This window comes from Mus musculus, chromosome 3 (assembly GCF_000001635.26).
Source record: "Mus musculus strain C57BL/6J chromosome 3, GRCm38.p6 C57BL/6J".
NCBI lineage: Eukaryota > Metazoa > Chordata > Mammalia > Rodentia > Muridae > Mus > Mus musculus.
Window position 1 is genome coordinate 28,697,808 of NC_000069.6, and position 26,663 is coordinate 28,724,470.

General features: G+C 42.7%; 1 protein-coding gene and 1 long non-coding RNA gene across 2 annotated transcripts in view; one reads left to right on the forward strand and one right to left on the reverse strand.

Annotated features, from left to right (window-relative positions):
- The first annotated feature begins 95 nt into the window (after positions 1-95).
- The window catches only part of Slc2a2 (solute carrier family 2 (facilitated glucose transporter), member 2), a 30,459-nt gene continuing 3,891 nt past the window's right edge, over positions 96-26,663 (forward strand). The window contains exons 1-8 of the mRNA NM_031197.2: positions 96-224; positions 7,923-8,015; positions 10,611-10,870; positions 15,886-16,010; positions 19,609-19,724; positions 20,862-21,024; positions 21,513-21,700; positions 23,896-24,000. Coding sequence (NP_112474.2) covers positions 210-224; positions 7,923-8,015; positions 10,611-10,870; positions 15,886-16,010; positions 19,609-19,724; positions 20,862-21,024; positions 21,513-21,700; positions 23,896-24,000 — 1,065 coding nt within the window. The 5' untranslated portion in view covers positions 96-209. The remainder of the gene's footprint in view (positions 225-7,922; positions 8,016-10,610; positions 10,871-15,885; positions 16,011-19,608; positions 19,725-20,861; positions 21,025-21,512; positions 21,701-23,895; positions 24,001-26,663) is intronic.
- The window catches only part of 1700112D23Rik (RIKEN cDNA 1700112D23 gene), a 78,900-nt gene continuing 56,652 nt past the window's right edge, over positions 4,416-26,663 (reverse strand). Inside the window, exon 3 of the long non-coding RNA NR_166152.1 lies at positions 4,416-5,145. This is a non-coding gene — a long non-coding RNA (RIKEN cDNA 1700112D23 gene). The remainder of the gene's footprint in view (positions 5,146-26,663) is intronic.

The window sequence follows — 26,663 nt, forward strand, 5'->3', positions numbered from 1 at the left end:
GTGCTCAAGCCACAAGTCATTGGGGTAAAGGGTGTATTGATTGGATTACCATCAATACTCAGCTTCTGTTAAAAAGGTCAGAACTACCTCTCTTTGCTCCTCCTCCTCCTACAATGTATAACCAGGTAGAGTGAGCACTCTGGCTGGTCAGCTATTCATCCACATTCAGTACAGGACCTGGATTAAGAGGACAATTCCACACACACACAATGTCAGAAGACAAGGTACAGCGACCTTGGGGTCCTTTGGCTTTGGTTTTGAGGAGGTTGGGAATCTATTTAAGGCAGTGAACTTATACGCTGGCACTGGATGCAGTTACCACAGGTCCAGGCTACCTCTTTGCTTGGTCAATTACTAATCCTTTTGGCTACTAAGCAAATTCCATGTTCTTATTCAGTAATCGGACTTTTCAGGATATTTGCTGTTTTGAATAGCTATTGTAAGAATGTACCTACCACCCCCACGATCTGGGGAAAGTTAACAGGACTCAAATCATGAAAGTGGATCTGGAATGTTCAAAAAATGTCCAGGAATGAAAGGTAGTTCTAGATTCAGAGACTGAGAACTGATTGTTGCAGGCGACCTTGGACCATGGGAAGAAGAAGAAATGATCGGATGAAGCACCATCTGGGGGACTATGACCTTGGGCTGACTCTTAGCTAATACTAGCATAGCCTGTGTTGTATTCATGGCTGTGACAGCATTGCAATCAGACAGGGATTTTTGCCTTTGTTCTTAAGGAGAGTACCAGTTGAAGTCGTTAGGAATGAGGTGACACAATTAACCTGCAGCTTAATTTTAAATGGTTCAGCCAAACCAATACGCGTTAAGAAACCAATGTGGTGAGTGTTAGGTAATTACTGGGGAGCAAAGTGAAGGCTGTGGGGTTTTCATTTTCCTGGTATTTCAATGTCTCTGTAGATAGAAGGCTTTTTCAAATAAAACCTTCAAAAGAATGTGTCATTCTTCTGCGCTTACAAGTTCTCCCCAACCCCTGCATACGGCAATGGTGTAGACGTTGATAAATCTTCACCCCTGTTAAGATTCTCGTACACTGACCTGGTGAGGCTGTGCGGAGTGCTCTTTTGTGAGGGACACCACGTATTGTGGAATCAGCCAGGCTCGGGGGTGGGTTCTAATGCTGTGTGTGCTGCTGAGACTCGGACTAGATCAATTGGCCTTTGTGTTTTCTACACTGTGCTAACATAAGGACTCCTGGTGTATGACACGGGCAATCTGGGCTTTCTTTTAGTGATCTGTGAATGAAGTGATCTCTTCGGAGCTCAGAGTCAGTAAAAGACAACATGAGGAAGGCTTAGAGGGCAAATGTTTAAATGTCAGTTATGTATTTGTACAATGCATATTTAAAGAATGACCGAGAAATAGAGATTCTGTGAGTACTATAGCTCAGGATAAAGCTATAGCAGGGAGAACTGTAATGATGATTCACTAACGAAGAACCTGAAATTAGTAAGTACAGGGATGCTGTACAGAGTCGGCAGCTATGGAAAGGCAGCCCTCGTAGGCCTGACGTCTAGACGATGTCAAGAGGAAGGGACGGTGCTTAACAGCACCAGCCCAGGAAGGATGCTCAGGCTCTGCAACTTCCCTGTACTTTAGAGACTAAAGAAAAGCTTTCTTCGAAGAGCTAGGGAACCGTCTAAGGAGAGAGCACAGAGAGTGTGGGGATTGCCATAAAGAACAGCATATTCAGCTCAAGTTTAAGGGCTTAGGCAGGGGGTGGTGCTCAGGAGAGTTAGAGTGTCAGCATAGACAACTCCTTGATGCACAGAAAGTTCAAACAAGGGGTGCTCTCTAAGTTCTCCATTTCTTCTGTTGGAAAATGGAGGTGCCAGATACACACACTATGGCTTAAGTTCCCTTGCAACTGAAAACCCTGCAGTGTGAGGCATAGCTGGCCTTTTTCTAAGTTGGATGTGGACTCACCTTTGGCCTGGCTTTTGGAAGCACGTGGAGGCAAATCATATGCTTTCCTAGTCAATCAGTCATCACTGCAAAGTCCATTCTTTCATTTAGCAGTGGGAGTTTAACTGTTCCCTGCTGGGGTATCTGCCCCCGACTGGATAACCTTCCCTGAGCATGGCTTCCTCAGCCATAGAGTGCAGATCATCTCTCGGGCTTTGCACGTGGTTCTGGATATTATGTATGGAAAGTTGATAGATGGTTGTTGATAAGCCCAGGTCATGACATGACAGTCATATGACTAACAGACCTCCGTTGTGTGCCCTCTACTTAAAGAACAGCACAAGATGCCTCCAGTCAACAGTCACAGCATCCCCGTCCTGTAATCCTCCTGCCACCTGCTGTCACTGCTCTTCCATAGCTAAAGGAACTGGGGCATAGGGGTACTGGAGGCCATGTAGGACCCCTTTCTCAGTCTTCTGACTTTCTCCACTGCTTGTCCATGCCAACAGATGACACATGACTTCTAAGCCACAAAATAAATTCCACATTTTCTCTCATGTAAAGGCTCAGCTACTTCCTTAATTTGTTTAACATTTTTTATTCTTTCTGTGTGTGTGTGTGTGTAGTGTGTGTGTGTGTGTGTGTGTGTGTGTGTGTGTGCATGCAAGTGTATTAGTGTGTCCATGTACAAGTGTGATGTGTATGTGGTCTGTATGATGTGTGTGAATGTGTGGTATGTATCTGTGTGAGAGTGTGTGTCTGTGTCTGATATGTGTGTGTGTTATATTGTGGTATATGTGTGTGGTGTGCGTCTCTGTGTATCATGTGTGCGTGTGTGTGTGTGTGTAGTATGTGTATGTTGTGTTGTGGTATATGTCTGTGATGTGTGTCTGTGTGTCTGTGTCTGTGTGTGTCATGTATGTGTCTGTGTTTGGTATGTTACGTGGTATGTGTCTGTGTGTAGTAGGTGTATCGTGTTTGTCTGTTTGGTATGTGTCTATGTGTGAGTGATTGACTGGTATGTGTCTGTGTGTGAATATGTGTCTGTGTGTGGTATGTGCAGTATGGAATATGTGTGGTGTGTATGTATGTGCGATTGTAGTATGAGGGGGCTGTGTGTGTCCAGTGACCATGTGTTCTTGTCACAGTGCACATGTGCACACAAGACTACTTCCAGGAGTCAGTTCTCACTTTCCTCCATGTTTGTCCCAGGAATTGAATACAAGTTGTCACCAAGTTTGGTGGCACTTGCCTTTAGCTGCTGAGCCATCGCCCTGAGCCTCTCGCTATGGTTCTTCTTATTCTATCCTTCTGTGTGTATCTGCAGTATATTTTAAGTTGGACATGGGAACTAGTTTCTCTGACCAAAATTTATTAAGCCCCAAGTAAAAATTGAGTTTTAAAAAATGCTTCCAGCTTAGTTATCTCATGGCCTGTGAAGAAATTTAGAAAAAAAAAAGACCTTAAGATTTTTTTTCTACTTACCTTCTGTACAAGTTCTGCCCATTTCCACATTCCCCCCTTATTCAAGCACTGACAAACAGCAGGGTCTTTGAGAGAATAGGCAAAGCCTTTAGAGATCCAAGGCCTCCACTGAATGAGATACCAGCTAAACTGCTTTCCTTAGCTCTGCCTACCTGCTCCCACCGAGCACTTCGCCATTAGAATGGGTGAATGGGTGTAGTTGGGATTTTTTTTTTTGTGCTTAGTGGTTTTCATAAAAATTCCCTGTCATGAACAAATGTTTTTCAATAGACAGCCACAGCACCTAATGACTTTGCAAGCATAGGATCTCTCAGGACCTTGAGATGGAATGGCCTGGTCCAGGCTCATCGAGAAGCATTAAGCCTAACATCATACACTCCTGAAAGTTCCAGACTTGTCAGGACCTGAGGGCTGCAATGTTCCAAGGACATGGCAGCCATTGTCGGCTGTGATGATGGAGGAAGACCATCCTTAGCCAGGGAGCATGCTGGCCTCTGCAACCAAAGAGTCCTCGATTTACAGCCAGCCAGCTAAGAGTCCTACCACAGGAAGTGAAGTCTATGACCAACTAAAAGTTTTCTTCTCCAATTTCCAGAAAGGAAACAGCCAGCTAACATACTGATTTTAGTCTGCAGGGACTCAGACCAGCCCTCTAACCTGACGGTCTATAAGACAAATTGGGTTGCATTGCTTAAGCCACTGAGTTGTTGGGAATTTCTGTAGCATCAGTGGAAAATTAATGCCAGAAGTAAATGAGTAATCCATATAAAAGAGCAAGGAGGCATGCGGGAAGCATCCTCAGCATCGGGTCTGGAGCTGTGTCTGTGTGGCACCTCTCATCAGAGTCCGCACTGTTGTGATGGAGAGCATGTTAGAGCCCGCCCAGTGCATCTGGTCCCTGTTGCTGCTGCTGCTAATTACTTTCTGTAAACAAAAAGAAATCCTGACCCTTAGAAACAGCTTGAAAGAAAGATGACTTAGGGACAAACCACTCACCCAGAAAATGGAATCTCATTTGAGCTTTTATTTTCTGGATTTTAGATGTCTCACTACAGTTTTAGAAAGTCATTCAAACCCTTGCATAATCCCATACATCATATGCCATATAGTATGTATGTGTATGCATATGTTAAATATTACTTTCTTATAATAAGATATTCTTATGTATAAATGTGTATATTTCTTTATTTGTAATAAATACATAAAATATGTGATAAGAGGGCATGTATGTATCTTTAGAGTGTAGAAAAGAGAAGGAAGGAAAGGAAAGGAGGGAGAGAAAGGAAGGGAGGGCTGGAGGGCAGGAGGAAGGGAAAGTGGGGGGAGAGCGGGAGGGAGAGAAGGAGAAAATGAACGCCTGTAGTCCTTTCAGGGAACAAAGTTTCTGACGGGACCAGGGTGCAAAAACGCCACCTAAATCTAGTAAGACAGAAGGGAGCTGTGTAACCTGCAGATTCCACAAACCCAAGTGAGCTCCAAGCTAGCAGAAGGGCTTGGGATGAGGCAGAAGGGTTCTAAGAGCCGTTCATGTGCTAAGCCCCCAGAGTGGAGTTTTGATTCAGAGTCAGTGAACAGAAGATCTTCTAGGTTCCTGAAGAATGTCCTGGGATACTTCACTGATGATAACATTGAGCTGGAGGTTTATTAGGGAATCCAGGTCTGTGATAATTATTTGTTCTTTATACCCAGGTGCAGAGTTGTAAAATCTCACAACTCAGGCAAAAACTAAAGGTCCTATAAGGAAAATAGACAGAGTCATTATAACAAACAAAAACTCAAGGAAACAAAATTCATGCTGATTTATACCCTATGCAATTTGGTTGAAATTTTAAATTTTATGATGACACATACATTTCCCTATAAAATACATACATACATATATATATATATATATATATATATATATACACACATATAAATAATCTTTCTTTAATACCCAAAGATACAATTTGCAAAACACATGAAACTCAAGAAGAAGGAAGACCAAAGAGTGGATACTTCGTTCCTTCTTAGAATGGGTAACAAAATACCCATCGAAGGAGTTACAGAGACAAAGTTCAAAGCAGAGCTTGAACGAATGACCATCCAGAGACCACCCCATTTGGGGATCCGCCCCATAAAAAAACCCACCAAACTCAGACACTAGGCAGGTGCCAACATGAGCCTACTGACAGGAGCCTGATATAGCTGTCTCCAGTGAGATTCTGCCAGTGCCTTGCAAATATAGAAGTGGATGCTCACAGAGCTTCATTGGACGGAGCACAAGGTCCCCAATAAAGGAGCCAGAGAAATACCCAGGGAGCTGAAGGAGTCTGAAGCCCCATAGGTGGAACATCAATATGAACTAACCAGTATCCCCAGAGCTCCTTGAAACTATATCACCAATCAAAGAAAACACATGGTGGAACTTGTGGCTTTAGCTATATTTGTAGCAGAGGATGGCCTAGTCGTTCATCAATGGGAGGAGAGGCCCTTGGTCCTGTGAAGGCTCTATGCCCCAGTATTGGGAAATGCCAGGAATGGAAGTGGGTGGGTTGAGGAGCAGAGGGAGAGGGGAGGGAGGGGATTTTCGGAGAGGAAACTAGAAAAGGGGATAACATTTGAAATGTAAATAAAGAAAATATCTAATATATTTTTTTAAAATTCCCTTTACCTCCACTTCTCTAGCTTCAAATTCTTTGCTAAAGATTCACTTATAATTTATTTGTCAAGGAATCATGCTCCGTACATGTCACATAACATTCCTGAGTGACTCATTTTAACAGCATGAATAGCTAAAGCTGCACCTCAGAGGTAGAGTTTTTCCCTAGCGTGCACAAGACACGGGGTCTGATTTCTAGCACTATAAACAAGAGAATCTATGAATCAATTGTATTATTATTCATTCAGTAAGGTTTACAATTTTATTTACCACTTAAAAACAGTGGCCCACTCCTTTAACTCCAGTGCTGCAGAGGCAGAGGCAGAGGCAGAGGCAGAGGCAGAGGCAGAGGCAGAGGCAGAGGCAGAGGCAGAGGCAGAGGCAGAGGCAGAGGCAGAGGCAGAGGCAGAGGCAGAGGCAGAGGCAGAGGCAGAGGCAGAGGCAGAGGCAGAGGCAGAGGCAGAGGCAGAGGCAGAGGCAGAGGCAGAGGCAGAGGCAGAGGCAGAGGCAGAGGCAGAGGCAGAGGCAGAGGCAGAGGCAGAGGCAGAGGCAGAGGCAGAGGCAGAGGCAGAGGCAGAGGCAGAGGCAGAGGCAGAGGCAGAGGCAGAGGCAGAGGCAGAGGCAGAGGCAGAGGCAGAGGCAGAGACATTTCTGTACGGTTGAAGCCAGCCAGGGTCTATCTGTATTGTGTGTTCTAGGCTATCCATGGCTATGCAGTAACACCTTGCCTCAAAACAACAACAAAACAAAACAAAAAAATTCTACAATAAAGACCATTACATTTGTTCACATTATTCTTCTGAGCTGCTGCTATATAGTATGCTGTATGTATCTAATATATCTACTGTATATCATGATATGGCTGGATCTTTAACCATCCCTATTGAATGGCGTTTGGGTTCTTTCTACAAGAGGCTGTTCTAAGTACCTGATGCTCACACAATGACTCCTGTCAGCTGACCAGATGAGCAATTAATTTTGAGTTGAGTATTCCACGTGGTTAGTGTAGCTGCCTCAAGTTGGAGAGAAAGCACTGTAGCTTGACTCACAACTCTATGCTCAGCCCCATGAAGGGCTGCATCCTGAAAGGTATTCATCCCTGGATGTGGGACAGATAAAGGTGGTGACCCTGGGGCACTTGCTGGGTGCTTCTGTAATGTGAAAATATCCATAATGTGCTCATCTCTTACTGGCATGGCCACTCGATCGTTTCTGAGCTAACAGTTCTTCCCTTTAGCAACAAATCTATTTCTCAGCTCAAAAATATTGATGAGGATGAAACTGGGTTGCTGAAGTGTTCTCCTAACGGGAAGAAGGCCATGAGTTTGTCTTCTAGAAGCTCATAAACTGGGTACGGTGGTGCATGCCTATAATTCTAGCATCTTGGGGGTGACGGTGGGGAGAGGACAAGGTCAAGACCAGCCTCAACTACAAACAGGGGAGTTCAAACCTGCCTGGTCTACAACTTCCGTCTGCCTCTCCTCTCTACCTTTGTACCCCTTTTCTCTGTTCCCATTGTGTATGAGTGTGTGTGTGTGTGTACAAGCACATAAATATAAGAAACAAAAATAAAGCTAAGTTAGTACCCTGGAAAAGCTATTCTGCTGGTGGAGGGGGTTTTGTTGATGTTGTTTGTTTTGTGGGTTGTTTTTCTTTTCTTTTCTTTTCTTTTCTTTTCTTTTCTTTTCTTTTCTTTTCATTTAGCAATAGAAACTTATGAACTGCCTGCTGAGCACAGGGCTGCTGCAAACTGCTGTGGGAGAGAAAGAAGGAGAGCCTGCAGAGAGCTGGCAGGGAGTCGCTGCAGCAGGAGGAGCCTGAGGTCTGAGTGGCACAGACCATGCTTACGACTTCCTGTTTCATCCCTCAGATCACCGGAACCTTGGCTTTCACTGTCTTCACTGCTGTACTGAGTTCCTTCCAGTTCGGCTATGACATCGGTGTGATCAATGCACCTCAAGAGGCAAGTGAGACACACAGAGTTCCTTTGGGGCCAAGCCCTCTCTTCGTTCCTACTGCCTGCTGTATCATACGTTCCTCAGTGAGATAGATAATCTGTCCACGTGAAAGACACGGGGCAATCCTGGCCAGCCAGGTACAATGTGCACAGCTGATAATTTGGCCTTGACTCCTGAGTTAACAACCCTCTAAGTCAAAAAAAAGGGCAACGTGTGATTTTTGATCTTTGATACTGCAGTGCTCTGAGCTCAGAGAAAATGCTAAAATACCTCCTGCTCAGGAAGTGTAAAGGCAAGAATTCCTTGCAGCATTCAGTCACAGTTGTCCTCCTAGCATGAATGAAAAGATGCCAGGTGACAAGGGCAAACAACAGAAGAATGTATTCCACTCAGTGCAGTCCTAAGTGCCTACTACGCTTCAAGGTTTCCACAACCATATCATCCCAACCTTACACACATTTCTATGACAGATTAGGAACTTCAGGGACCTAACACTAAAACAATGTCTGCCCTTCCATCTACCCATCACGTACAGAACCTTTAGCACAAAGTAATACAAGCAGGAGATCAACAACCAAGGGGTCCACAGGTTTTGGATGTTCTCTGTTGTGATGGAGAAAGTACTGGGCAGGCACTTTGTAAAGAGACATATCAGATCCTGCCATTTCTGTGTGCATTCTGTGTATGTAGTCTCTGTTATGCAGTGGATTCTCAGAGAGTGACAGACACAGGGACAGGCAGGCAGACAGACAGAGATCTCACTCTTCCCAGCTGTCACAACCATTAATTAGGGGACCAGGACCATGGCCCTTGTGCTCCAACTCAGACTGGGAGCAAGCACAGCTGGGGAGAAGTGCAGTAAGGAAAAGGAGTCTGAAGGTGTGCTGGGGTAACCGGCACACCCATCACACATTATCATTTTGTCAGATTGTCTTACAGTTCTAAGGAAAATGTCAGACTCTAGGGTGTGAACATCTAGAATGTGTGCTGACCATAGTCCATTAGCTGACAGGGACCGCTCCTCAAGCTCCTTTGAAAGACATTTTCTCGTCAAGTGCACACCATCCCAAGTGTGTCAAACTTCCTGTTCTGGCAACGAGGGAATACAGCAGGGGTTAAGGAGACCAGGGTCAGGGGCCAGGAGACCAGGGTATGGCATCTTTCTATTGATAATGAAAGAATGTGCCAATTTGGCAAGCCTCCTAAAATCTGGATCAATCTCAAAACCCTTCCTTTCTCTTGGCTCTATTTACATCCCTACTCAAACTACCTTCTCTAGTCTTTTCAGGAAGGTCAGGCTGAGATCGCCCCTCCTTCAGTCCAAGCCCCTGAGTCAGAATTGAAAACAAGTATCCCGGTTGGCATTTTCTCCTGGTTAAATAACATCTGAAGGCATTTTTAAATCACATGAGCCTAAAAATTATACTTGCCCAGTGAGAAAACAGAAAACAAAACTCACCTGTGATTATTTCTGCACCATATATTAAACTGCTAAGAATGGTTTACATAATTCCCTTCAGCCTTTTCTCTATGCATACTACCTGTATGGGGCAGCCGTCAGGTACACAGATGTCTTGGTCAGACCTTCATAAGAGGATGCCACATCTCCCTGTTGTTTAGCTTGTTTTACCAGATAGGACTATATTCATAATGGAAATGAGGAACAGCTGGGGTCCAAGTCCTTGCTGGAGCTACTCAGCTTACTGGGGCTAAACAGTGGCCAGGTCACTGCTGGGAATGGGATGGAGGAGGGACCTCTGAAGGATGTGCCTCTAGAGTCTATTTTATGCTTATTCATGGCTACAGAAGCACCACATAAAATGTGGCTAGAAATTTAGCTTTGAAGACCATTCCTTCTGGGACATACTGACCTCTCTGAGGACCCATTGGCATTTTTATACCTTCTCAGTTCTAAGGTGTTTCTATCTTGAAAACTCATCAGCTCCAGATTTGACTGCTTGGATCTATTTGCACTAACTGCTATGAAGTCTATGACTAAGTTTATATAGCCCATGTCTACCAAGTGCTAAAATATTCTATAGTCCTAACTTTTGTTTTTATTCTGAACTTAGCTGTAGTTTTTTTCCTTCTTTTTGTTATTATTAAATCTTTTGTGCAAAACTAACACTGGTATACATTCTCTACCTGAAGAATGTCTTCAGTGTAAATACTTGCCAACCTATAAATCTTAAAAAGCTTTTCATAAAAGCCAACATCTCTTGCAGGTATTATAAAATTCCAAGGCTACTCACTAATGACACTTTCTTTTGCAGTTTTCGTGCTTAGTTGGAGCAGAGGCTACCGTGCCACAAAGCAAGCATCCACTACCGTATTCCTACTGGTTGAAATGTATTCCAGTGTGTTGTTCCTAGATACTCCACACTTGTTTCAGGAATCTCTTCCCACTTCCCTGCACTTCGCTAAGTGTGTTGTCTTCGTTTTATAGGACAGGATCAAGTATAAATCCATCAACCCACATCGATACGAGGCAGCTCACACAATTAGGATGCCCTATTTAAACACCTCGAAGACATTTATGGGCAGATCAAATGCTATAGCGGGAATTTTGAAGCCATGGTTTTCTTTCTCTATTTCCTCAGGTAATAATATCCCATTATCGACATGTTTTGGGTGTTCCACTGGATGACCGGAAAGCTGCCATTAACTATGACGTCAATGGCACAGACACCCCACTTACAGTCACACCAGCATACACAACACCAGCTCCCTGGGATGAAGAGGAGACTGAAGGATCTGCTCACATAGTCACTATGCTCTGGTCTCTGTCTGTGTCCAGCTTTGCAGTGGGCGGAATGGTCGCCTCATTCTTTGGTGGGTGGCTCGGGGACAAACTTGGAAGGTAAGTTTTATAAATAAATATGAACACAGCTTTGGTATTTTGTTACTGCTGGAAATTTTATGAACAGATAGAATCTTCCCATTTGTGGGATAGTATTAAAGTTCTTCAACCTATAATCCTCTGAGCTAGGTCACTATTGGGTCAAGTTAATAGAAGATGTTGTTATAATCATCTGGTAAGTCCTCGTTACTATGATAGTACTTGAAGAAAAGTGAATTCTGTGTGTGTTTCCAGAGAGTTTGATCCTCTAACTTTTTTAAGTTTTAAAACCCACAAGGAAGGCTCTTTCGAGTTCCACCAGTTCTCAAACATTATTTTCATTTTTAAGTTAAAATTTGACACTTGTATTAGCCAAGTGGTATGGCCACTGTAACATCCTGACAACTTGAGGCACACAAGGCACATGGCTTTCACTTCCCCCTGCCATCCTGGTCCTACCCCAAAGCCCCAACAGGAGAAGATGGTAATGAAGCATCACAGCTCCAGTCCCCACGCCACGGTGTCATGACTGAAGGCTTGGCTCAACGGCAAAGAAGCAATACTGTACTTGTAGTGGACCTAAATTTGGTTCCCAGCATCCTCTGCCTGTAACTCTAGCTACAGGTGACCCAGTTCACATCCATGGCCTCCAAGAGAATCTACACTCACACTTGCATATACCTACCCCCAGACACACAAACGCACGTACTCAAGCTTTAAAACAAAGCAAACATCAATGGAGTCAGTTGCGTTATACACTACAGTGGATGTGCCAAAGCCATTAGGGATTCTGATAAAGTTAGAATAGCATGTTATTATTTTTCATGTTGATTTCCTGTGAATTAAATCTAACTTTTGTGTGTTAATCACCTTTTATTTTCATAATAGAATTAACACACGAAAAACGTGGGAAATTTAGGAAATGCAAAAAATTTCTGAAAGAGAGAAGAAGCATTTTTGGTAATTAGCATACTAATGCTGAATTTTAATTCATTTTATTTTCCATTTCCCACTATAAATTGTAGTCTTGGACTCATTAATTATAATTCTGATACTTCTACTGAAATTATATAAAATTCAAAAAACAGTAAAAAAAATCTAACTATTCATAAAGGGAACACCTTTTCGAATATATAAAAAAGCTCAGATTATTGCAATATCCTTAGTTAAGAAAACCCATAGTTTATATGTGAACTCCCAGAGGTTTGCCTGCCTCTGCCTCCTGAGTACTGGAATTAAAAGAAGTGTGTTACCACACATGACCACTAGATGGCAAAATGTACAGAGTAATGAGTTTCAACATGACAGTTCTACACATGTACATTGTGTATCACCCATCTCATCATGTTCATACCTGCACCCTGTAGTCTCCCTGCCCCACCTCCTGCTCCTTTACTCCCTCAGACCCCTTCCTCTTAACCAACTAGTTTCTTTCTTAGTGAACCAATGAGCTTAATTAAGGTAACTTACATCAGCATAGGGGAGGAGTCATTTTCAGGAGGATGGGCAACCAAGAGGTTGTTATTCCACTGAGAAGATGATCTCTCTCCTCCTTCCAGCAGCCGCTTGCTGCCCGTAGACCCTTAGGGAAGGATGAGGCTTCATGGGACCCTTGCTCCAGTATGACAGACTGTTGACTGGCCCAACCTTCTGCTTTTAGTCTTTGCCCAGCCTGATAGAATAGACTCTAACCAGCTCATAACAACTTGAGGTGAACGGTTGGATTTGTGCATCCTCTATTCTTGCCAAGAGAAAAAGCATTTCCTTGTAGTCTGAGCAGAGAGTGGTTCTTTAACTGAGTCTCTGCAATGCAACCGCAGGGCTATCCAGCACCAGAACACTGCCTACTTTAAGGTAGCTGGTGGTTTCCGCACACCCTCTTGCTATTGCAGTGAATTATGGCCAGCCTAGTGATCCAAACAGCATGAATTCATCTTCTTTCAGCTTTGGAAGTTAGAAATCCATCATCTGTTATACTTGACTAAAGCTAAGGTGTCAGCAGGGTTGGTCCCTTCTAGAAGCTCCGAGGGGCAGACCCCTGCTTTGTCCTCTCCAGTGAATACTGCCCTGCCCCACTGCTTGCTCATGGCCCTTTCCCATCTTTAAAAGTTCCGTAGTCTTTACAAAGTCAAATACATTAACAATTCAATCTCTTTAACACATCCATTCCCTTAAAAAAAATCCACATCTCTTTTAAAAGTTGAAAATGTCTCTACTGTGGGCTTTTGTAAGAAATTAAAAATTAAGCTAAATACTTTCTTACTTTAAGAGAGGAGAAACCAGGGCAGAGTCACAGTCTGAACACAGCAACACCGAACTCCAACTATATAACTAACTCCATGTCCAGTGCCTGCGATTCACTGTCTTCCTGCCCCCCCCCCCCCAAGTGGCTTGGGTCACTTCTTGGACTCCACTCTCTGCAGCAAACACAGCGTGTCTTCTAAGCTCAGGCAGAGTACTTCTGTACTTGTCAACAGTCTGTCATAGTGGAGCAAGGGTCCCATGAGGCCTCATCCCTTCCTAAGGGTCTATAGGCAGCAAATGGCTGCTGGAAGGAGGAGAAACATTTTCTTCTCAGTGGAATAACTTCTGTTAGGTTGCCCCTGCTCCTGAAAATAACTCCTCCCCCGTGCTGGTGTAAGTTACCTTGATGAAACCCATTAGTTCACTAAGAAAGACGAAGACTGAAACACTGTATCTCTCTGCTGCGGCTTTTAGCGGTCATCCAGGCTACTGGCATCTACACAGTGCTGGAAGCTTCCACTGCCCTTGGGTGCACTTCCATCAATAGCCTCGCACAGACCCTGTTTGTGGTGCCAAGCCTCATCTTCTCCGCATGACTCTGTCAGTTCCCAGCCTTCCACTGCCACTATGACTGCACCTTCACCAATGGCCTCCCCTGGTCTCTCATGGTGCCAAGCCTCAGGTTCTCTTTAAGACCCTTTCATACCTTCAAATCCAGTACTACCTGACTAACTCTTACACTATCAAGCTCAGCTGATAGCATGAGGTACAACCTTGAATGCTGCTGGAACACAGCTTCTATGTACTCTCAGGAGACACTTCCCAGAAGATTTCATCCCAATGACGCTGGTCCCCGTAATCACCACTAATTTCCCAGCTCCGGCTGACGAGCATTGAGTATCCCAGCAGAGCAAAGGTTTTGCTTTCGTAGTTCTGGTATCTTGTTAATCACAGCTGATTCTCCAGCCCCTGTTAACCAGAACCACAGAATAACAAATGACCCCAATAGAGTCTTTAACCTTTCCTCTAAAACTTCACAAACCAGGCCTCCATCTTCTGCATTGCCCTTGTTGTCGTTTTTTATCTCTCAAGCTCCTACAGAGCAGCTCACTGAACTCTCAACACTGAATGACTTTTCCATCCCCAAACTCCACAATCCTTCCAAAAGCATGCTCAAATCTGTCACAGTCATACCGCACTCGTGGTACCAACTTCTGTCTTGGTTGGGGTGACTATTGCTGTGATGAAACACCATGAGCAAAGACCCTGGGGAGGAAAGGATTTATTCAGCGTACACTTTCCACAGCACTGTTCTTAAGATCGGGGCATTTTCTTAGTTGAGGCTCCCGCCTCTCAGATGACTTCAGTGTGTGTCAAATTGATGTCAGCACTATCTAGCACACCATCTCAGAAGAGCCTCACTTCACTCTCTGCTTCTATGATGGCTTCTCATTCTCTTCTGCACCTGCAGTGTCATAGTTTACCTGAATATCCTGAGGCACTCTTCCTGTCCAGGACTGTCATTGTAATCACATCTGCACGACCTCATCTGTGCATATGGTGACATTTACACAGCTTGAGGACTATGACTTGGGTTCTTTGGGGACACCGTTCAGCCTACCACATGGCTATCAGGCAATCACTATAGTGTAGATGCCTAGCTTTCGTTTCTAAGGAAAAGGAATGTTTGGACTTGAAGATGTTTGCTTATAAAAAGCTCACTTGTCATCAGGGTGTGAGACATTGACAGAATGACAAGGTGGACTCAGCAGGGGGCTTACATGTCACATGTCATTGTGGCACCAACACCACCACGCCTATCTGCTCAGATGCTTAGACTGGCTTAATTACTTTTGACTTAACTTGCAAGAACTCTCATGTGTGGTTTTCCTATGATCACTTTTGTTGGTGACATTTTAATTGCTATTGTCAGCTGTAAATGTATTTTATGGCAGATGCCTGGGGTGGCCTGTGTCTATACTGAAGGTCTATACTAAGGAAGCTGAGACTTAAGAATTGCCTCAGGCTAGGACACAGAGTGAACTCTGCACTAGCCTAGACTCTAAAATGGGAGGCTGTCTCAAAAATAATGTAATTCTTTGCATTTGGCTAATATTAATTCATAGATTTTACAAAGAAATATCTTGGCTTTGGGTGAAAATGAGCATAGTTATAATTGAGACAAACTTTAGAAGGACATATTAATTTATCCAAACAATTCCCACCAAAGGAAACTTGAGTTCAAAGCAGCAACTAAAAACTTTTAGTTTAACTTTACAAAACGATAAATGGTGGGTAGCCAGCTATTGAAATCAGTTTTTCTGCCATCCAAACCACTGCTCCTTAAAACAAAGGAGTTGTAGAAAAATCAAATAATGAGTACGTATCAGAAATATCATCTTATACTTAGGCCTATTATCTCGGCATTCTGGAGGCTGAGGTAGGAAGAGCTCCAAGAGCCCAAGGATAACCTGGACTACAGAGTAAGGTGCAGTTAGCCCAGGCTAGAGAGTGAGACCCACAACTCCAAAACACACACAAAAAAACAAAGCAAAACAAAGGAAGCCTCTCATGAAAGTAAGAGACAGAGGGATGAAAGTCTCCTGTCATGAATAGTATTCACGGCTCATATACCAGCTCACAGATAAGGAAGTAGCAGGCATGACCAGGAACTAGCTTTTTAGTAAAAATAAAAATAATCATTTATAGGTAAAAGGCTCAACATGGTCTGAGAACAAGTAATTTCTTCACATTTTGGTGCTGAATTTAAAATCATGTTTTAAAAATTTCAGGATCAAAGCAATGTTGGCTGCAAACAGCCTCTCATTGACTGGAGCCCTCTTGATGGGATGTTCCAAATTTGGACCGGCACACGCCCTCATCATTGCTGGACGAAGTGTATCAGGACTGTATTGTGGTAAGTGAGACACACACATCATTGTCTAATTGTCAGTCTAGGCAGAGATCTCTGAAGCTTACACAGCATCACAGAAGGAAGGCAAGGGACACAGTAAGGGTGAGTGATGACACTATCTGTGTCTATGGCACAGTAAGAGTGAGTTGTGACATCATCTGTGTCCGCCCACCCCAGGAACATCACTTGTAGTTGTTTGGTCTTGGACAAATTATGCAACTGATTCTCTTTCCTTATCTGTGAAATGAAGATGACAATAACTTTGGCCTCTAATGAACCTGGGAGTGTATATATAAGCTGTTGAGCATAGATAGCATCTGGTGACTTTGAAAAACTGTAGATAAATACTAGCTGTTGCTACTACCCCTGTGTTGCAGCCAACAGTTCACTCTCTTCAGACCCTAACCCTGCACTGCTGACCTATGCTATGGTGTCTCTGTCTTTCATTGGTATGGTAAGGCCCAACCTCCTAGACTCACCTCTTAGACCATACTACCTAAGCCTGTGTCACTCCAAATGTGGCTGCCCAGAGCAGTGAAACTGTGATGACCATAGGGAAAGGGAATTGGACAGAAACAGATAGTGGACTCTGTCCTCCCTTGAACTTTGTATCTAGAAGAAGCACTCGTTTTTGGAGACAGGGTTTCCAACATTCACAGGCAGGAGTCTGATCAGAGATAGGGAAATTCAACCACAAACAAATGGACAGATATTGGACTCCTCCGTGTCAACGAACCAAGGGCTCCTCAGTGTCAATGAACCGACGGCTCTGGGCTGGCATTATAACCTGTTTTCACAATTGGAATTGACCTCAAAGGCACAGAGATCCACGGGGGGTAAGGAAAAAATGTCAAGGGTTCCAAATATCTCTGACTACCTCCAATCCTTTTACCTGCAAAAAAGATTATAACTCTATGTGTCCTTCCATCATCAGTTGAAGCAAAAGTGTAACTTAGTTAGATATCTCTTCTCGTTATTTTCTATGTTAATTACAAACAACTAAAAGAGGAGAGTCAGGTTAATTCGGAACACGCTGTGGACTCAGAGGGAATCAGTTCTGGCACCATCTCTACCTAAGCCAGATTAGTTGCAACTCAGCCTCAGTCTCTCCTATAAAAGATGAGTAACGGCACCATGCAATCGGTCCAGATCATGCTCCACCCCTCCTCTCTCCTTTTAACATAGTGTGGAAAACATTATTTTTTTTCCAAATTGAAAATCATGCAGTGCGGTAGCATAGATCTGGCGTTGCTAAGTGTCTCATACTCTCCGTGGTCATTTAAAAATATGTCTCACCACATTCTGAGTATTAAAAGTTGCTAAAAAAAAAAATGACAAGAACTATGACAAGAACTAGAATTTAAGCTGCAGTTCCTATGACCTCAGACCAGGGAGCTTCTCCGTGTCATTCTGTCCTGGCTACTAGAGAAAGGGCTAAGCACAGAGCTCTCTCCTTCTCAGGCTCCACAGGCTTCAGGTCACAGTCACATGTAAAATTCTACAGAAGTGCAAAAGCCATATCAACCATGCAAGACTACATTTGAGGCATTTGGAATAACTTGGAATGTTGAATTATATATTTAAAATAGTTGACAAAAGTGCCTTTTGCCAAAAGACCATTTATTATCCTTTAAAAGATGGGCGTTCTCAAATCAGAAGCCTACAGTAAATTTTATTTTTAAATTTTTAAGAAAACGCCAAACTCTGCAATTAGCAAATGCTTGCATATGTCACTATTTACAACATGCCTAATTATATGTGTTTTAGAAAGCTACAGGGGTGGGGGGAGCTAGAGAGAGAGAGCTCTGTGGGTAGGAACACTTGCTGCTCTTCCAGGGTTCCTAGGTTCCATTCCCAACACCGACACGGCAGCTCACAACCTGAGTCCAAGTTTTACAAAAAAAAAGCTATAGACAAAGCAAGAGAGATGGCCCAGCCCAACAAGTTGAAGTCCTTGCCATGAAGACTGCCAGCTTGAGTTCAATTGCTGAATCTCACAGGAAAAGAGATAATAGATTCCTATGAGTTCTCCTCTGACTTTCACATGGACAGACGGACACACACACACAGTCTAAACAAACAAATAAATAAATGTAATAAAAAAGATACAGAAAGTATAATGGCTCAGTATCTTTCAAAATCTTTGTGTTTAAGTCTTTTTTTCAAATAAAATCTGTAGATTGCTTTTAGTAAGACAGCCATCTTTCCCTATATTAATCCTACCAATCCATGAGCATGGCTGATATTTCCATATTCTGATATCTTCTTCTATTTCGTTCTTCAAAGGTTTGATATATTTGTCATACAGGTCTAAAACTTGCTTGGTTGACATTACCCTAAGATAGTTTATATTATTTGAGGTACTGTGAAGGGCATTGTTTCTCTGACTTCTTTCTCAGCCCATTTTCCATTTGCATATAGGAGGGCTAAATTTTTTTGAGTATACAGCCACTTCTATGAAGGTGCTTATCAGCTGTAGGAGTTCCCTGGTAAAAAATTTTGGGGGTCATTTAGGTATACTATCATATCATCTGCAAATAGTGATACTTTGACTTTTTCCCTTCTAATTTGTATCTCCTTGTTTTCTTTAGTTGTCTTGTTGCTCTAGCTTAAACTTCAAGTACTATATTGAATAGAAGAGGAAAGAGTGGACAACATTGTCTTGTTCCTGGATTTAGTGGAATTGCTTTGAGTTTCTCTCCATTTAATTTGATGTTGTCTAGAGACCTGCTCTAAATTGCCTTTTTTAGGTTTCAGTATGTGTCTGTTATTTCTAATTTCTCCAAGACTTTTATCACTAAGGGGTGTTGGATTGTGTCAAAGGCTTTCTCAGCATCTAATGAGATGATTATGTGAGTTTTTTCTTTCAGTTTGTTTATATGGTGGATTACATTGACAGATTATTAACCATCCCTGCATCTCTGGGATGAAGCCTACTCGATTTGGTGATCTTTTTTGATATTTTCTTAGATCTTGCTTGTGTGCATTTGAAGCCTAAGGTTTTTTATTCAATACAGAAGCTCGGTTGTCCTTCCTAGGCAGCTCGGAGAGAGCCCTTGAGTTCCTTACCCTCTCTCCCTTCTGCACCTCAGTGCCACACGACAAGATCTTGAGGTATCACCATGTAGACTCACCTAGGCATGGGACCTATGTGTATTCTTCTCCACTGAGTCATTTCTTGCCTCTCTCCAGAAATTGGCTTCCTTGATGTTAACTTCCTTTAATCCTGTATGTCTGGATGGTTACTAAAACATCCTCTAGGCTCTTTTCTCAAGACAACCTATGCTGCTATAATATAAACTAAACTCTAACATGGAAAAAAATTTTAAAGTAAGGCCATGGAAACTGCTCAAAATATAACTAAGCATTTCTTTCCATTAATACTTCCAAGGGCACTTTCATTTAGTACAGTACCAACCAAGGATTTCTGCATAAACTAATAGCAACCAGTTTTCTGCATAAACCATGCCCATGTTTGGGGACAAGGGGGACATCTGAAGTATGACTTTCAATAAGAATACATAATGTAGTTGAACTATGCAACAGTTACTGAAATGTCCCAGGCTGCATTTTAACATTTATACATTTGTGTCTCATACAGGGCTAATTTCAGGACTGGTTCCAATGTACATTGGAGAGATCGCTCCAACCACACTCAGGGGTGCCCTGGGTACTCTTCACCAACTGGCCCTTGTCACAGGCATTCTTATTAGTCAGGTAAAGTCTCCTCAGCCCTCACTTTGGTCACCTTCTACTTCTCCCCTCTCCCTGCACTCATCCCACACTGACTGCAGACAGCCACCACCAGGGAGGGAGGGGAGCTTCGTCTCCTACAGTGATAAGAGAGACAGTGTAAAACTCAAGCTTTTAGCTCAGAGGTGACTTATTTCCACTCCTCACATCCAACTTGGAGCTGCTGGTGGGATTGGCAATACGAATGGAAGTCCCAATGCTATCCTAGAATTAACATGTGAGTGGCAAGAAATAGCCATCTCTGGAGTTTTAACTGCTTGAGTTTTCTTTGCTTTGAGTGAGTTATCTGGTGATTTAAATTCAAACAATTACATAAACTCTTCTTTAGCTGGTGCTCCCTCTCCCCATTTGACTTTCAGCTAGTGCTCCCACTTTCCATTTTACCTTCTGACCTCAGAAGGATCTTTGGAATCTGGCACTTAAGATATCTAAAAGGAAGTCTGTAAACCACCATGTGGGTACATTGTGATTGTACAATTATTCTTCTGTGAAATAGTTACATTTTCCATAATGGGATTTTAAAGCAAAGCCCAAAGTCACATATTCCCCTACCCCTGTGTGTGTGTGTGTGTGTGTGTGTGTGTGTGTGATGCACATGTTCATGTGTGTGCATGAAGAGTATCTGTAGGTGCCAGAGGGTGGTACCAGGTGCCTTCCTTTGCCATTCTCCACCTTGGTTTTGAGGTACACTGACTGGCCAGTGAGCTCCTGAGATCTGCTTGTCTCTGTGTTCTCTCGGAGCTGGTTAGTTACAAACATGCATTGCCACACCTGGTAGTGATTCTAACAGTAACAATTCCATCTGGTTGAGTGCAAGAACACTGTGTTTTGCTTCTGATATCAAATGTGTTTGTGAAGATTGAGTTGATCTCCAGATTAAATATCCAACTGGAATGAATGAAGACAAGCATAGATGAATTCTTTACTAACAAATTTTTCTTGACTTGGTTTGTATGGGACTCACTAATGACAGCCTCCTCTTTGTGTCAACATGGACTAATAGTCAAGGATAACTACTAAAAATTCATTTTCTAATGCATTTCTGTAGAAGGCAAGCCCAGAGTACTGTGCAGTTCATGTGCTCCTTCCTTGTCTTTGCAGATTGCTGGCCTCAGCTTTATTCTGGGCAATCAGGATCATTGGCACATCCTACTTGGCCTATCTGCTGTGCCAGCTCTTCTGCAGTGTCTGCTACTGCTCTTCTGTCCAGAAAGCCCCAGATACCTTTATATAAAGTTGGAAGAGGAAGTCAGGGCAAAGAAAAGTAAGTCTATAGTACGGAATTGCCTCGTTCTGTTATTGCAGGATTACCAGCTAGTACAAATAGTGTGTGTGAATGTGTGCTCATAAAATTAACATGGGGCCTTGTAATTACTTAGAAGACTACAAAGGCCTTAGCTATGGCTACTGTATTGTGTTGTTACTTAGAAGTGACCGGTGAGAAGTGTATTCCCCCAAACCAGGAGCTCACGTGTAACCTACAAGATTTAGCCAGAGGTTTCCAAATAACCCTTCTCAGAATTGTAGGAGGAGCTTCTGTCTGTCTGTCTGTCTGTCTCTCTCTTTCTCATCAGATATTGTTTTTCTTTTCTTTCTTTAATCAAAAAAGAGAATTTAATACAACAACAATCTCCAGTACATGTGTTGTTAGGTCAAAAAAGGGGCATGCAGAACTCTAGTGCCTTCATGACCAGAATAAAAATACTTACGTCTGTTTGATCTGGGTTGTTTCAACCTGTTTTGGGGAAACAGGCTTGAAGAGACTAAGAGGAACTGAGGATGTCACCAAAGATATTAATGAGATGAAGAAAGAAAAGGAAGAGGCATCGACTGAGCAGAAGGTCTCCGTGATCCAGCTCTTCACGGATGCCAATTACCGACAGCCCATCCTCGTGGCGCTGATGCTGCACATGGCCCAGCAGTTCTCAGGAATCAATGGGGTAAGCTTAAGAATGCCTACTGTTAAGGAGCAAAGGGAGCTGAGATGAAGACAGAGGTTCAGGCTTGAGTCACTAAAATACATCTGTAAATACTGATGTCAAGTGTTATTATATGTTTGATCATTGATTTCCCTTGTTTTGTTTCAATGGCTCTCGAAATTTAGCTCAATATTTTAAAAGTCAACAATAGCACTTTAGGTCCAATAAGAAGGAGGGAGGCATTGTGGCTCATTTGGTATATTGCTTGCTGCTGCAAACAAGAGGATCTGAATTCAGAGTCCCAGTATCCACATACAAAGCAGAGGTTAGCTACAACTGTATATAAAATCCCAGAACTTAACGGGGGGAGATGAGTGTGACAGTCTAGGCAACTAATGAGCTTCATATTTGAAAGGCCCTGCCTCAAAAAATAAGGTAGAGAACCACTAAAGAAGACACTCAACACTGACCACTTACTTCCATACAAATATGCATGCACACTCAAAAGCACATATGCATAAACACAAACAAGTTCACGTGCAACACAAGGGGTGGGGGCTAAGTGCATGAGTATAAAGCAAAAGCTGTAATGAATGAAAGAGGAAATGTAATGAGGAAAGAACACAGTCACTTCCAACCTATATTACAAGGTTCTTAGAATATAAAATCTCAGATTTCTAGTAATCTACAAAAAAAAAAAAAAGAAATACATGGTTCCATTTGGACAGTATACTTCAAATAGGTAGGTAGGTAGATAGATAGATAGATAGATAGATAGATAGAAGATAAATGCAATATCAACCAGAACTGTTATATACATGAGTGAGTATATAAAAGCTTTATTACTTTTTTTATCTGTTAGGTAGCATCTGTATCAAAGCTGAATTTATAACAGACACCAAGACTCAATAATTCTAATTCTAGGTGTAAATTCTCACATACATAACAGTACAAAATAACTGCTAAGAGTGTATGCCTGCCAGGAATGGTGGTACATGTCTTTAATCCCAGCACTTGGGGGGCAAAGGCAGGCAGGTCTCCATGAGTTCAAGTCTAGACTGGTCTACATAATAAGTTCTAGGACAGGCAGGACTACATAGAGACCTTGTCTCAAAAACCCAAACAAATAAAAAAGTATATACAGCAGTACTATTTATAAACACCCTAAAAGAGCAGATACCTAAATAGACATCAGTAGTGTAGGTAACTAAATTATAGTATGCAGGTATATCAGAATGTCACTCAAAAGTGCCAATGATGTGAGACTATGCCGGGGCCTAGCAAACACAGAAGTGGATGCTCACAATCAGCTATTGGATGGATCACAGGGCCCCCAATGGAGGAGCTAGAGAAAGTACCCAAGGAGCTAAAGGGATCTGCAACCCTATAGGTAGAACAACGTTATGAACTAACCAGTACCCCGGAGTTCTTGACTCAAGCTGCATATGTATCAAAAGATGGCCTAGTCGGCCATCACTGGAAAGAGAGGCCCATTGGACTTGCAAACTTTATATGCCCCAGTACAGGGGAATGCCAGGGCCAAAAAGTGGGAGTGGGTGGGTAGGGGAGTCGGGGGGAGGGTATGGGGGGCTTTTGGTATAGCATTGGAAATGTAAATGAGAAAAATACCTAGTAAAAAATATTTTTAAAAAAAGTACCAATGAACAGTGTCCAAACTCACAGGACTGCAAGGATTCACATGGAGATGATGTTTAGCAAAATGAGCCAGAACAAGACAATATGTAAGATACATTTCCATTATATCAAGTACAAGACTTGGCAAAATTCATCCATCTTGGCAGATGTTATGAAAGTGATTCTCAGGAAATGAACAAAGGGACAGAGGGGCTCAGCAGAGTTGTCAAAGAGTTATTCCTTAACCCGAGTTCTCTCTACACGGGTGTAATCAGATTTTAACAGGATTGAGCTGTTCACTTAAGTGTACCATTCTAGGCACGTTATACTTTAACAAAAGGTTAAGAAATTAAACAAACAAAGGAAATGAACTAACGGAGTCTTCAGGCTAAGCCAGAACTTTTAAGAAACCAGGAGCTTTAAACACTGGTGAAAGACTTGTCTGAGGAAAGGGTGGGGTCAACCTTAGGAGATTCTAGGGGCCGTGATTCCAAACACTAAAAATAAGCAGCCGAATGTCTTGCTTCCAGGATTTGAGTGGGAGACTCCCTGCCTGAGGCTGGCCTGTTCTTATTTTGCAGATATTTTACTATTCAACCAGCATTTTTCAGACAGCTGGCATCAGCCAGCCTGTGTATGCAACCATTGGTGTTGGGGCCATCAACATGATCTTCACGGCTGTCTCTGTAAGTCGCTGGCTCCATGAGCACTCTGCTCTTTCCTTTGCCCGGGAGTGGAGGTGGGATGGTGGCTTATGTGAAACAGTGATCGCCAACTTTGTCCACGTGCACTGCGTGTGTATGTGACATAAGAGATAAGTGAGATAAGTGAAGAATGGGAACGGCTTGTGCACACCCCAGCCACTGCTGGTGCTGACAGTGGCTGATCGAGGTGGTGAGTCACTGGCTCTCCATTGTGCAGGATGCCAGTCACTTACTCATTTGGTGAATTAATAACTCACTGGCAAGACTTTCTCTCTGTAGGAGATTCTGGGTTCTTGTCCTTCTTCTCTATTTAAACACCCCAGGGCCTGCGCACAGAGTGCTATTATACCAACATAGGGCACATTCCCTAGCCTTTCCCTGCCTGATGGAGATATCTCATTCTGGCATCCTGGGCAGAAACATTCAAAAAGCTAATAAATAATTAAACGTGTAAACAGAATTAAACAACCGGCAAATTCCTATGCTGTCAGCTCATGGTGCAGAACTTCCAGGCAATTCACAAGTTCCTGGGGATACATACAAAGATGGAAAGTCTGGGTAGAGATGATATAAAGTGTGAATTATCATTGTTTCCCCAATTCCAACAGAAGAAAGAAGTTACTGACTTTCTTAAAGCCTGTGAATAGTTTGATATTTTCACATAATAAAAAAAAGTACAAAGATTTCTCAACTAATGAAATTCACTCAAAATGAGACTAACTTATTTTTTTCTTTGAATAAAACATGTTTAAAATACTTTTGAGTTTTCATGTTGGCCATAATACTACACTCTGTTTCTTTAGTCACTTGTTTTTTTTTTTCCTCTGTACATGGACTAATATTTACTTTGGGATGGTCAATAAATTGCAGCCTGTCTCCCCAGATCCTATTAAATAGTGCCAGATCTCAGAGAGCAGAGAAACACAAACAAATCACAATGTTGCAGCTCTACACTTTGACTTTGGAGACAGGACCTGCCCAAGTCAAAGGCTGCCTCAATCAATAATGGCCCTTGCTGGGACACAATCCAAGAGACTCTTTGTTCTTTTTATCTCCTGGAAAAAAATATGACTTTATTATTAAAACAAAATGCTTATAATAGTATTTTCTACATAAAGCATCAAGTTGTTAATATTGGGAAACCCGAATTCTGAGGAAAAAACACAGGAAAAAAATATATAGAATTTTATTTCTTCCCCCTATACTCAGCCTCATTTGAATGGAGAAGCAGTTTAATTGGTAATTATTATAGATTGTAATTATAATCAGCATCTTAACTGTTTTGAAAATGGAATTTTTTGAGCTCATCTTTTTCTTTTACAAAGACTTAAAGCAGATGACTGACACACACACACACACACACACACACACACACACATCAGTTCATTAGCACAATTAGAGAAAGCACTGAAGGATTTTTTACTTAGGTTTTCTAAATAGGGGCAGTCTACACCTGTGGTCCTAGTGCTCAGGTGGCAGAGGCAGGAGCATCTATCTCAAGGTTCCCCATCAGGACACTGTAGCAAACCAAACCATAGCAAAACGCAACAAAGGAGGTAATTTTTTTGTGCCTCTGAACTTGAAAGCATTGTTCATGCTGACTTATGTAGAAACAATCAGCGCTGGGTTTTGTGTCACTAACTCGGAGCAACATAAATCACTCCATGCACTCTTCAGAGCACTTGAGACAGGTGTTCCCAATGACACTGTTGCTCCCAGGCTCCATGACTTCATCCACAGTGGTGTGAACGGTTCCTGGATCTATGTTTTCATCCATAGTGATGGGTTGATAGAAGGATGAGTATAATCCCAAGGAAAGAACAAAACAGGCAGAAAGATGGAGGCAGGATGGCTCTTGGTACAAAGCTGCCCAGCTCCCACAGATGGCCCAGTACTCGAGTGCATTGAAGCGCCACCTAGCTTCCAGGAGAGAATGCGGCTCAGTCTTCAAAACGCATCTATCATCTAGTCACTATTTTTTCATAGACAGAGGAAACAGATGTAAAGGAGCCTTCGTTCCTGCTGAAACACCCCAATTTTCTCATGCCTTAACAATACTATGTCAACACCATGTATCATCCCACCAGCTTTGAAAGAGTAAAGAAAAAAATGTATACGGGGCCAAAGATGAGGGGAGCTCTGCGAGTCCTGTGGAGGGAGTGGGGAAGGGTCAGAGGAACCAGAGAGTTCAAGGACAGCACAAGAACTCAGGCCAGAAGCAAGTGACAGGAACTCATGGGGACTCACAGAGATCAGGGAGCCTGAAAGGGCCTGACGTAGGTCCTCTACATATATGTTATTCCTGAGTGGCTTGGTGTTTTGTGAGACACTAACTGGGAATTGAACCTGGGTCCTCTGGAAGACCTCTTAACCACTGAACCATCTTTCCAGCCCCTGTAATTTTTTTCTATTCTTCTCTCATATATTACATCCCGACTGTAGTTTCCCCTCTGTCAGTTCCTGTCAGACCCCCACCACCACCTTTCCTCTCTCCTCACATCTATCCCCCCCACCTCCCCTCGTGGGAATTAGGCTGCCCCTGACTCTCTTGTCTATGTGTGGGGCCCTTTTCGCCCTACCGGGTTGCCTTGTCCAGTCTTGATGTGATGGCATGTACCTGGTCATATTGTAGCTTGTTATGTCCT